Genomic DNA, 12468 nt, shown 5'->3' with positions numbered 1-12468 from the left:
AAGTCAAATTTATAGAACGTAAAATTCCAGAAACTGTGAATTTCCTAATTTCACCTTTTTAAAATCCTTTGTAATCTTTGCCTTAGAATGTATTCTTCCCTTCATTAAATGACATGGATATACTCCGACGTTCTGTTGAGCACAACTCGCTTATAAATGTATTGTTTGTTCTGTTTACTACTCAGGACTTTGCTGTATGAGCCTGTACAGTGTTTGTGGGCTGATCAGAGTGGAGGTTGTGAGGTTTGTACTGATCCCATTCTCGACGGCAGATTGCTGCCTGTAAACCTTCTGTAATAAACAAATACATACATTTGAATTTTGATTGTTTGTGTTTATTCATAAAGAGACAAATTCACCTTAATGATAAAATCTTTAAAAAAAAAAAGAAAGCTGTATATCTGTGGACTTTTGTATTTGTTTTGATGGTGTGGTTTCCTGTTCCTGCATAAGTGGAGCAACAGAATGTGGACAAAAAGTGGCATGTTGAATGCAAAAAATGTAATAATCATACAGACAGAAATCCAGTGTAAAACAGACAGTACTAACACTTTGTACTCTGACAGGAGCAGAGAACAGCCTCAACATGCTACCTTTATATTCTGCTTTCCTGCTTTTAGAGGATCAAAAAAAAATAGTACAGATATTCATGTCGTCCTCAGAATAAATTATCATAAATTAGATTATCCTCTGACTTTTCATCTAAAACCAACATTAAGTAAAATTTGTCTAATACTTTGGTTTATGATACACTACCCGCAAAGCTAAATACATTTTGCAACAGCTTGTATGTTTGTAGCTATTTATCGTTTATCATATGCTAGCATGCTAACAACTTGTCACTGCCCGATTTGCTGTACAGACCGTCTGCGCATGCGCGAACGAGCCCCATCTAAACTAATTTATTCATGTAAACATAATCCCTGCTTAACATTAGCATGTTAGCACTGTCATTGTATGTTTGTATGCTTATGTTAGCATTTAGCCTCAAGTGAATCAAAGCCTGGTATAGCTTATTCCTCTGTGGTTGTATACTATTAAAACTATTAAAAACACATCAATGAGTCACACTTTTGAACACACACACTAGTTTATTTTAACTCTTTTCTCTCACACATTGTCCTACTGACACAAAGCAGAGCACCAAATGTGTATTAATCCTCTGCTGAAAATAGTCCCCAAATAATGCACTTATTCCTCCTGTTTGAATAAAGGTTTGTTAAAAACTACAATGTCCCGCTGTTTTGAGAGATTACTGAAGCTTTTTCTTAAAAATGAGATGAAATATTTGTGTGTTTACTGATTTGCGTCTTCAGTGTGGGCTTGGGGCTGAGGGACAAAGACAGGGTAAGAGAACACAGGGAGTTATTGTTGGTTGTGGTATTTTCCTAGGATTGTTTCAAGTATAAAATAATGCAAACCTTTTCCTTTAATGACCACACTTATATTAATTAGGACTGCCTCACAAAAAAACAAACAAAAACAAAAAAAAACCCAAAACAAAACCCAAACTTATCTCACAGTCTTTATCAGTGAATGGAGTGCAGTTATGGTTGAAAGCTGATTTTTCTCAACTTTACAAAACTATAAATTCATATCACATGTCTAGTAGTTGATGAAAAGCATTCTGGGAAGTGTAGTAACTGGAGCAGAAACAGACAAGGCTGCCTGGGGGAGTTCATATTTATTTTTCTGCTTTTGTATTTGCTTTAGACCTTCAGTGCTCTCTGGGGATATCCCATATAAACCAACCTGGGTTTCTGTATAGAAACTAAAGTCAAATACACATTCACCACATTTATTTACAACTGCAAAACTAAATCTTTTTTTCTGGTGGACTAAACATGGACCTGGAGCAATAAGAGTCCTTGGCTTGTGCAGGTCAGTTTATCCTGTGTTGTAGTTGTATTAATTATCAGACTATAATAATAAAACTCAGTGTTCAGCTTGATCCTCCAGGGGTCAAAGTTCATAGTTAAGAGTCAGGACCTGTTTGTTTGTCCTCGCAGATGAAGGTGACGGAGCTGTTCAGCAGGTCGTACATGTTGACCTCCACCACCTCCCCCGCTGAGCTGCCCTCTCTTCCACCTGCCAGAGTCACAAACACCTGCTGTGTAGCCGCCAGCTGTGACTGCTCCTCAGAGATGCCTGACTCCACCCCCTCATCACCTGCAGCATCTGTTGAGATCACCTGATTGGACATAGAAGACATGGTTTTAATAAACAGTTCTAAAATGAATCCTTTTGCACTTTGTACTACCATGTCAGTGATGTCAGAGCAGGGTTCAGAGGTGTGGTCAGCTGCTTGAAAGTTTCAGCAGCACTTTTCTACCTGTTTGATATAACTTCAATGTATTATTTAAGATAATTAACAATCAGATGTTCCCCATTTGTCACCTTTTACACCTGGAATAATTCTGTCTTTATTTTTGAAGAGCAGCTACTTTTTTGTCAGTGTGGGTATTTTTCTAATGAGATGTTATCTAGATACTGATCACAGATGATGGAGAATTGATGGACATGTACTGTATTTCATGTCACACACTACAATGTAAAGCAAAGTTGTTGTTTCCGAGGTGTTTTTAACATCTGTTCTTCTATCTGAGTCAAACAGTGCTGGATTTTTTATTTCATTAAAATGCTGCATACAGTTGTTTTTATATTATGGAATAATTATTTTTATTTTAAAATGAATCAAGATTCAACAGCTTGTAGTTTGTCAATTTACTTGTTAAATTTACTTGAAGCTTTGCTCAAATCAGTGTTAAATGAAGTGTATAGTGGCCCAGTGTGTAGGTGAGTTGTTAATCACCAGTTTTCACTAATAAAAATGTAAATGGTATACACACAGTGTGTCACAGTTGGGAAGCAGTGTACACATTTTGACAATAATTGAGTACAAATAAATAATAATAACAATAATAAATGTATAGATTGATAAATGCTCTTGTAGTCTGACATAATGTGCTTTTGTGGTGTGTGTGTGTGTGTGGGGGTGTGTGTGGAGGAGGGCCAAGCTGAAGTCAACTGGACTTTGGTGAAATCTCTAATATAGAAACCTATCAGTGTAAAACAGTGTGCTCATGTTCAGGAATGCAAAAGATTTCAAATTAAATTTTATTGAGCTGAGGTGAACAGTATTTTCTGAGTATGTATGTATGTGGGTATGTGAGTGCAGCAGCAGAGCTCCTTACCGTGTGGGAGGTGGAGGCCTGCTCCTGCTCCTCCCCAGCCTCCTGTTCGTCCTGTGCCTCCATGTGGCAGGAGAGCAGGTGCTCCTGCAGCTCTATCTGGGACGTGCAGACCAGGGAGCAGAGTGGGCAGCTGAACACCTCGCTGCTCTGGCTCACGTGCTGGGTGCTGATGTGCTCCTGCATCTCCTCCTCTCCACCCAACACAGCTGGACAGTACGGACAACGCACCGTAGACGCCGCCGAGCCTGGAGGACAGACGCACAGGGTTAGAAAGGACAGCATAACAGACACTGCTCTTATTTATTCATTTGTACTGTCTTAAGTCACAACTGTGAGGACTTCACCTTTTGCTGTGCAGCTGGGGCCAAACAGTCAAAAACAGCATTCCTCTTTGAACACAATTACTTCAAAATAAAAGACAGACAATCTCATTTAAAAATGAGACTAAAATGACTGCTGAGATGCATTTAACAGTAAAACACTTTGATGTTTTTACTTTTAAGATTGTATTTCTAAAATTGGAAATTTTCAGCTGATTGCCATTTTATCAGCACTATTCAATGAGAGACCAGTGCATGTTTACCGGTACAACACAGACATTGCATTGTGTAATTATTCAAATATTTGGAAATGAAATATCAGCATTTATTTTACTTGATTGTTTGAACTTGTGATAAGAGTAATGCAGGTGCTGGTGTGTGCAGTGGCCCAGCTAAGATATACAGCGTCTGTGATATAACTAGACTTAAATATAGGATGGATGTGTGTGAATGTGGCCTACAGTGAAAGTAGCCTCTCTACATCAGGTTCTCACTTGGAACTGTGCACAAAAACCCCCAATATTGTGTGTTTCAAAGAAGATTCTTATATCTGCAAATTGTCACTATAATATATTCTATATTGATTCATATTTTTGTTTGAGGGATACAATCTCTCTTGGTCACATTATTCAGAAGAATTACATGTATATTTGAATTCAAGAGAGATAGGGCCTGATTTACTAAGATCCCAAATAGTGGGTACTAAATTGCGTGCACGGTGCAATAGATTGCACATTTCGTTTGCGTGCGTTTTGCACAGCATTAATCTGTGCGCAGTGCGCAGCAGGTTAATACCTGTCCTTCAGGTTTGGTAAATCACAATGCGCGTGCTAAATAACATATTTACATTTTCTCCTCCCAGTATTTTGCACACTGGGGTTGAAACGTCTCATATTACATTCATTATGACAAACAACTAATATTACATTCATTATGGTAAACTACTAAATGGACAGCGCGTACTATCTTGCACATTTGAAAGACGTAAACCTCAGTGCGCTGCATTAGTAGATCAGCTTGCACATTTTTTGCGGGTGATGTCAAGTTTGCACACGTTTCTACACACGCAAACCTTTAGTAAATCAGGCCCTTAGTGTAGTGTATAATATTATAGTATGAGTGGTTTTATATATCAACTGTTCTTCTTCTCATTAAGTTCATTCTACCTCATTTCAGCACAGATTAGCACTTTTAAATAGTACTTTTTTGTCTATACAGTTTTATATCTACATTGGATTTCTAAAAAGCCTAAACATTGAGATGTAGTTCAAAGCTAGATATCCTTTGGGGTCAAATAATGTTGGTGCAGGTCCACTGTCTACGTTACAGTGTGTCCCTGTTTTGTCCTTACCTTGGTGCTCAGCTGCCTGGTGTTTGGCCACACTGGCGGCACTGGGGAAGAACTTGAAGCAGACGTCACACTGAACCAGAGTCTTCAGCTGCCGGGTGTGGTTAGCAAACACATCGGGGTGGTTGGTCCTGTTATGGTACCACAAACCCGACAGTTGCTGTGGCAACATAGGGAGAGACATTTAAATGAAACGGAAAGTACTCCACACTTTGTGACACACATTTGACAATGAGCTGTGAGTGGACCCTTTTCTTTTGACTGTGTAATAAGTGACCTCACACACATCCTACCTGATAAGACTTATTGCACAGGTCACAGCTGAAGGGCTTGCTTCCTGTGTGTGTGGCCTTGTGTTTGTCCAGCAGGGCGGCGCTGGTGAACACCTTGTTGCAGGTGGGACACTTGTGGAACTCCTTCGGGTGGAACTCTTCGATGTGCTGCCGATGCTCCTCCAGTGTAGAGAAGCTCAGACAGCACTTCTGACAGTCATGAGGTTCTGACAGGTCTGACATGAGGCAGCAGAAATCAAAGAATTAATATCTAATTATTCAATGACTCCATTCATATTTAAGTGAAGGGGTGAACATGACTGCAGTGGGGAGGGAGGCTAAATCAGTCCCTTCCCAGCACTATCCATATTTTTGTTGGATATTAACACACTAACATACTAACTGTTATTACTCTGGTTCCAGCCTCTGTGAGTGGAGCTCTGTGGCTTCTGAGCCTCAAACTGTTTCTCTACATGCTGGATTTTAAATATTAAAAGTAGATATGAATCACATGATGTTCAAAAAGGGCACAGTCAAATATCAAAGCAAACTTTAATACTGTCAGTGCACAGTGAGGTGCACTGACAGTACCTGTATAGATAAATCTATACAGGTGCAGAAACATGTTGGTTAAATGTTAATAATAATCTTATTCTGATCCCCCTCTTCCTTAATCACGCAGTCCCCTAACTCTATGCATGCTTTAACTATTTTACCAAAAAAAAGAAAATTATCAAAGTTAAACAACAAAAGCTAATAAATCATGTTAAGGAAAAAGAAAGCAGCAGGCAGTGAGCAGCCATGCTGGTGTGTTCTTACTGTGGAAGGTGTGCAAGTGTACAGTCAGTCCGCTGGCCTGGCTGTAGCCTTTCCCACATTCCCGACACACATACGGCCGATCACCAGTGTGTGTTCGCACGTGGCGCGTCAGTTCAATGGACTGGGCGAAGACTGCTTTGCAGTACTGACACACATACATCTTCCCTAAAGACACACACACACACACACACACACACACACACACACACACACACACACACACAAAATCTGAATCAGCAAGAACTAGACTATCTGACTGATTTTTACCTCATAACACAAAATAAACACTTTGCTTTCTTACTTTGTGTGCGTGTGTGTGTGTGTGTGTGTGTGTGTGTGTGTGTGTGTGTGTGTGTGCGTCTCACCCTCAGAGTGTTTCTTCTTGGTGTGGTAAGCGAGTGCAGCAGCCACACTAAAGCTCATGTCACAGTGTTTGCAGTGGTAGGGTTTCTCTCCTGTGTGAAGCCGCATGTGATTCTTCAGAGATGAGTTGGCTCCAAACTTGGCACCGCATTCCTCGCAAGCAAACGGCTTCTCTTCAAAGTGCTCAGTGCGCTTGTGGTAAATCATACCTGAAATATATACAACAAGAGACAACATGAAACAAGAGGAGAGGAAATCCTGCTGTCTCATATGGTTCTGATGCTCACCTAACTGTTTATCACACTTTTACAAGATAAGGTGAGAGCAGAGAGAATGTAGATCACACTGTATACAAAATAACAAAATATCAGACCATTAGAAGATACCTTCATAATGCACTTACAATGTAGGTGATGGAGGACTAAATCCACAGTCCTCCTTCTGTGTAAAAAAGAAGCTAGTATGAAGCTTCAACTGTCCAAATGAGTCAAACCTTCATCTTCTATGTTTGAACGTTACAGTGTTTTTAGTACCAAAGTCTTTTTGTTACTATACTTCCACCACATCTCAACAGGGAAACACTAAGAGGGAATCTGATGCTAAAAAGACTGTAAATGTGTCAGATATCACTTGATATGACTAACTCACACTGATGAAGCTGAATAGAAGCTGATCATCTACTTTAAATGACTGTGTGGACACACTGTGGATTATGTCACTTCCACTGAAAGCTCATATGAAGGAGATCTTTTAATAGTCAGTATGAACAGGAGGAATGATTACAGAGAGGAAAACCTCTCTACTGTTCATATGGACACCTGGCTGTCAGGTCTTCAGTGTTCTGCCTGAATCAACTCTATGCTCCATTAATAATTAATGGTGTGAGTGCAAAATACAACTTAAAGCAAATACGCTACTAGCAGCAATAAGATGCTTTTATTTTGGAGGCTGGGTTTGAATACATGTCTGCTGAAACTATCGGTGTAGATTCATTATATATCCATCCAGGTAGTGCACTGTCAAGCTGTTGTAGAACTGTAAATATCTGACCTCTCATCCAGTAGTCTTTATAGATCATCCTGTCTGTATCTGGGATTCTTCACCAGTAATACTAATTAATAATGAAACGTTGATTAATGGCAAAATTGCAAAAATCTACACAGCAGCAGTCTTGTATGTCATGTGAAACTCTCATCACGAAACCAGGATCTCCTACACATTCGGGTGGAAAGGATGAGAGTGAAAAGCCTGACATGTGTTGCTTACAGATGTATAGAGTATGTTTATCCTCACCTGAAGGATGGGCGAAGGTGCGTCCACACAGGTCACACGCCACCTTCTTCTTGACCCGCGTGGTGTTGCGGTGAGCCTCGGCCCGGTGGCGCTGCAGAGCCCTCTGGTTGGCCAGCTTCTCGGGGCACAGCGGACACTGTTGCTGGCACTCCTTGGACATGGAGCAGCGCTTGGCGTGGGCCACCATGCGACACTTGTAGGCGAAACCCTTCTTACACCAGCGACAAGAGTAGGGATTGGTGGGGGAGGAAGGGGAGGAAGGGGGAGGCGAGGAATCGTCGGTGGCCGCGTTCGCTTCTTTCTCGTCCTCTTCGGTCTCCTCCTTGATGTTCTCTTCCTCTCTCTCTTCCTCTTGCTTGTCATCGCTGCTGTTCCCGTTCTGCTGTTCTGAGTCAGCTGTTAAAAAAATGATAGATATGAGATGAGATATGAGATGTTAACAATAACAGATACATATATGAAAGCAACAGTTTGAGATGTGTTTTCACAGTTTTACCTTCAGTCTGGCCTTCGTCTGGCTCCTGCGTGTTCCTCTCCTCCTCCTCCTCCTCCTCCACCTCCAGCAGAGAGAGCAGTGGTGTGGGAAAGGTGGAGGGCGCTTTCTTTTGGACAGTGTGAAGCAGCCTGAGGAACGCTCCTTCACTGATCTGCCCCTCCTTCACTCTGCTCATCAGCTTCTCCATCACCGAGCTGGAATCTGAGTCCTCACAGCACTCACACACAAGCTGGCAGGAGCAGAAACATACAGAAAACTCTCAAATGGTTCACTTCGACCACTAACAGAACCAGGCCTCAATTTGGAACAGGCTTATATTGAAGGCAGGTCTTTACAGATTCAACACCTCCTCCTGGTTTATATGTTGTCTTAATAAAGTGAGTATGATGTACATTTGGTGGCTCATTGGGACAATTCATAGAATGGAGCAAAACTAGCTGAAAGGGAATGTAAAAACAAATATGAAGGAAAATAAAAAGGTCAAAAAGAGGTAAAAGAAAAATGAATACTAAACTACATTTAAAAAGGGGAATTCCACCTATGTTTGGTGTGTTAGCGGGTGTTATGAAAAAAGGAGTGTAGAATATTTTTGTGTCTCTGGGGGCAACAAATCTGATCAATTTCTTCAAGTGCTGAGGTTGAGGTTGAGGTTTTTCCTATCCTAACCTGTCTCTCCTGTTCATCCAGGCTGCTCTGTGCTGCCTGGCTCAGCAGCTCCACCACTGAAGGCATGTCACTGAGGAGCTCTATCAGCTGAGAGGAATGTTCCAGAAGACCACAGGCTGGACCATTGGACACCTTGGCTGCTGTTTTATTATCTTCCTCTGTAACGCTATCTGAGGGTGCAGCTTCTTCAGGTCCTGAGAGGAGAAAAGATGGAGAAGCTTTTTGATTGTACGCAGATGACACCCAGTTAACGGTTTAAAATGTTTGCAACAAGCGGTTGACATGGCAACAACCCGACACTGACCTGGGGACTCAGAGCGCTCCAGACAGACTCTTTTAAACGATGGTTCCTCTGTGTCTTTACTGTCAGGCTGACATTCTTCCTTCTTCGGCTTAGCCTTCGACTCAGTCTCACCTGAACTGGACTCATCCTTGTTGGGTGAGTCTGAACCTTCAGGTTTAGCGTTTGGGAGTTTGTTGACCAGGGTGGGGGTCGGGGTCTCTGTCTCCGTCTCCGTAGAGGAGGCCGGGGCCGGAGGCTGCTGGTTCACGAGGCTAGTGAGGACGTTTTTAAAGCCGACCGCCACGTCGAACATTTGCAGGCTGTCTGCGGCGGCCACGATGCGGCTGACGTTGTGTTTGCCCAGAGGAAGCTTTCCTGTGTAGACCATGTCCAGCAGACAGCCGAACTCCTGCGAGGACACCACAGCTGTGTCGATGGAGATGGTGTCAGAACCATCCAGGAGAGACCTGACAGACATATAAAGACTTTTTTATTTCCTTTTCCCATTAAACAAAGGACTACTGCTCAACAATCTTCCCTTGTTTATCCCATCAGACTGTACAGCACGACGGCTCCCAGTACCTCCCACTCCCACTAATAAGACTGAGGCTGTCCTTACTGTTTAATACCAGGAACATTGCACACTTGTATATAGTATCAGGAATTTATGTATATTGTAGATTTATAGAATTACAGATTATTATACATTGTTTTATTTTATTTTTTATCACTTCACCATTAGAAGGCTACTGTTTGTCAATTTTAAATGATCAATAAAGTTTACCTTACCATACCTTACTATTTAATGAATTTGTTAGATAACTACTTAAAACAGACCAGAGATTATTAGAGGTGACTGGTGATTTTGTGCAGTGCAGTGCAGAAAATAAGGTAAATGATATAAGATGAAGAACATGAAAAAAACTGTGATACATGATGTGATTTACCAGCCACACAACTACACAAAGTGTCTGCAGTGCTCACTACTAAACTTTATACCTTTAAAGACATAATTAATACCACATAGAACACAATTGAATAACTTTTTCATGGTCATACTGGTCTAAGAATGACTGAAAACCAGTCAGGATAACATTATTAATACACACATGAATTTATTGACACCTAAATCACATTATCTCATTACAAAATAACTTCAATTGATTTAAGTTTCTGCTTATATAATGAACTTGTTAGATACTGTAGCTAGCAGTAGTGACAGTGTTTGCTACAGGTCTGATACTGCTGACTGAAACTGGAGCTTCTAGATGTAGAACTTCTCCCGACAGCTGCAAACCATACAAAAAAGTCTAAGGTAGGAAACAGGAAATATTTGAGGGCTTCGTAAATTAAATGTAAGACTTTTTAATACCCTGAAAGGCCTTTTTTTTTTTTAAAGGGAAATCAACTCTTTTTACTTTTTAAGACTCTTCAAGACCTGCAAACACCTACCATTCTAGATGACTTTTACACGACTGACCAAATATTTATCTTACATTACGTCATTCTTTAAGTCTGGATTTCATTTATGAAGAGTTTCTTGAAAAGAAATTGCTACACTGATGAGCGTGACGAGACACAATACAGTGATACAATCTATGTGAAGACAATCTATGTGACAGCATTACAGTCAGTGTTAACACCAAAGATACTGTTTACTTATACCCATAAACCACAACATCATACTACCAGACATGACATGAGTCAACCCTGCCTGTTTAATTTTTTGTCTTTTTAGTATAATTTTGTATGACTCTTCTGTTTTTCACCCCAAAAACAAAAAGGTTTTCCTGAGAAAGATAGAAAACAGCTCTAAATGACAGCTGAAGAAAGACTAGTGCATCTTATCAGAATGCAATCTTGGACTTGAGAGTATAGATATACTGAGAACAGAAAGTAACTGTAAATGTCTTTACATGGCAAGTTCTCATCTCATTAAACTGTGTGAGAAAGGTTTAAACCAGCCTTTTATAACCAAATGAAATTTCTTTTGGAATGGCTCTGTTTATTTTGACTGAGTTGTTAACAGCAGGTTGTTTTTATCCTGTTTGATTTTCATTGTTAGAGGAACAGCAAGGAGCTATTTATTTTCCAAACGGTACATTCTTACATTCAGCAGGGTTTATTGCATATATTCTATTAATAAAAGCTGTACTGAAATGCAATAGACAGTCTTGGTCACAGTATATGAAAAGCATTATAATTGAAAGTTTTGAAGGGAATTACTTGTCAGCATTTACAGACCTGCATACTGTCTTTCAACTTATTTATGAAGATATGAAAACTGAACTTTGAGCATTTAGAGCTTGATTTGATTAATCTTGAATGAGCTTTAAATTGTTGGGCTGATCTCTGCAAATCATCCATTCAATCCCATGATCAGCCTACCTGAACAGCATGCTGGATGCAGCCAGCACCAGTTTATGTGCTCGATGAGGACTATCTCCCACCAGGATGGTGCAGTCACAGAACTGGCCCTCCTTCCTCAGGGCCCACAGCTGCTGCATCAGCTGGCTACTGTAGTTAGGTAGCTCCATCATTTTGCTGGATGTTGTGGAGCAGCAGAATACTCTGCTCCCTTAGTGTGAAGAGGACATGTAGAACTCAGTTTAGAAATGGACAGTTTAGACGTTTTTTTTCATTCTCAACAATGTCCCTAATATACAGTTTTGTAATTAACCTGAATACTGATCTATAATTTGGATCTACTGGTAAGATGGCACACACGCCATAAAGAGAAGCACATATTGCTTTCAGAAAATTTAGAGTATTTTATAGATGATTATTGGAACAATGAAGGGAAAGTAAACAAGACAAGCATTATGTTGGAGCTTCACTTACTTAAGTTAATGAACATGTATGTGTATTAAATGTATGCAGAATAGTGAATGTATCCCAAACATTCCAACAGTTAATGTGTTGAGGTGTATATCTATACCACTGACTGTATGCAGAGTATAAACAATCTATATGTACCAATAAGCCAGTCCGCATGTATTCTGTTTGAATGGACTTCAGTATTAAAGAGTGGCATGTCTGTCAGATACTGTTTATAAGCCACTGTGCTTTAGCAACATTACAAGCCACGTTTTCCACAGCGTATTAGCAGCTGTCTGCTTGATCAGCTTTAGTTATTGTTAGATAGTATTTATATTCATTAAATATAAATACACACGCTAGCCCACTGTAGCAGGCTTACGGTCACTAGCTTTAGCTTCGGGTGCTAATGTACTATCTAGCAGGGAGCTAATGTTCTAACAGTGAAAGTGATCGGGATACAGGAGCAGTAATAGTCTGAATTAAAGCTGAGACTGCAGCCTCCGCTCACTGGACGTATTTACCTTGAATTATTCAAACGATCCGTCTCTTTATTTAAACTTCTTTGCTGAACAACTCTGCTGTGCGCAATAAAGC

The 12468-nt window shown here is 40.4% G+C and overlaps 1 protein-coding gene across 1 annotated transcript; it reads right to left on the bottom strand.

Annotated features, from left to right (window-relative positions):
- Positions 1-429: 429 nt before the first annotated feature.
- Positions 430-12468, bottom strand: zbtb40 (zinc finger and BTB domain containing 40). The gene is made up of 12 exons (XM_062415999.1): positions 12396-12468; positions 11443-11632; positions 9076-9521; positions 8772-8965; positions 8106-8334; positions 7610-8005; positions 6319-6525; positions 5954-6118; positions 5156-5370; positions 4866-5022; positions 3195-3439; positions 430-2191 (listed from the first exon to the last, which is right to left on the bottom strand). Exons 2-12 carry the CDS (start codon positions 11592-11594, stop codon positions 1976-1978), a joined length of 2622 nt encoding a protein of 873 aa, XP_062271983.1. The 5' UTR covers positions 11595-11632; positions 12396-12468; the 3' UTR covers positions 430-1975.

This window comes from Scomber scombrus, chromosome 3 (genome assembly GCF_963691925.1).
Source record: "Scomber scombrus chromosome 3, fScoSco1.1, whole genome shotgun sequence".
NCBI classification, from domain to species: Eukaryota; Metazoa; Chordata; class Actinopteri; order Scombriformes; family Scombridae; genus Scomber; species Scomber scombrus.
Note: the sequence above shows the minus strand (reverse complement) of the source record. Positions and strands in the feature narration are given on the sequence as shown.

What these genes read in the sequence shown, in the direction of transcription:
- zbtb40 (XM_062415999.1), bottom strand. Translation starts at nt 11,594, where the DNA reads ATGATGGAGCTACCTAACTACAGTAGCCAGCTGATGCAGCAGCTGTGG. An exon ending in GGAGCGCTCTGAGTCCCCAG is followed by an intron (nt 8,966 to 9,075) that starts GTCAGTGTCGGG and finishes TTCTCCTCTCAG; the next exon opens with GACCTGAAGAAGCTGCACCC. An exon ending in AGACGAAGGCCAGACTGAAG is followed by an intron (nt 8,006 to 8,105) that starts GTAAAACTGTGA and finishes TTTTTTTAACAG; the next exon opens with CTGACTCAGAACAGCAGAAC.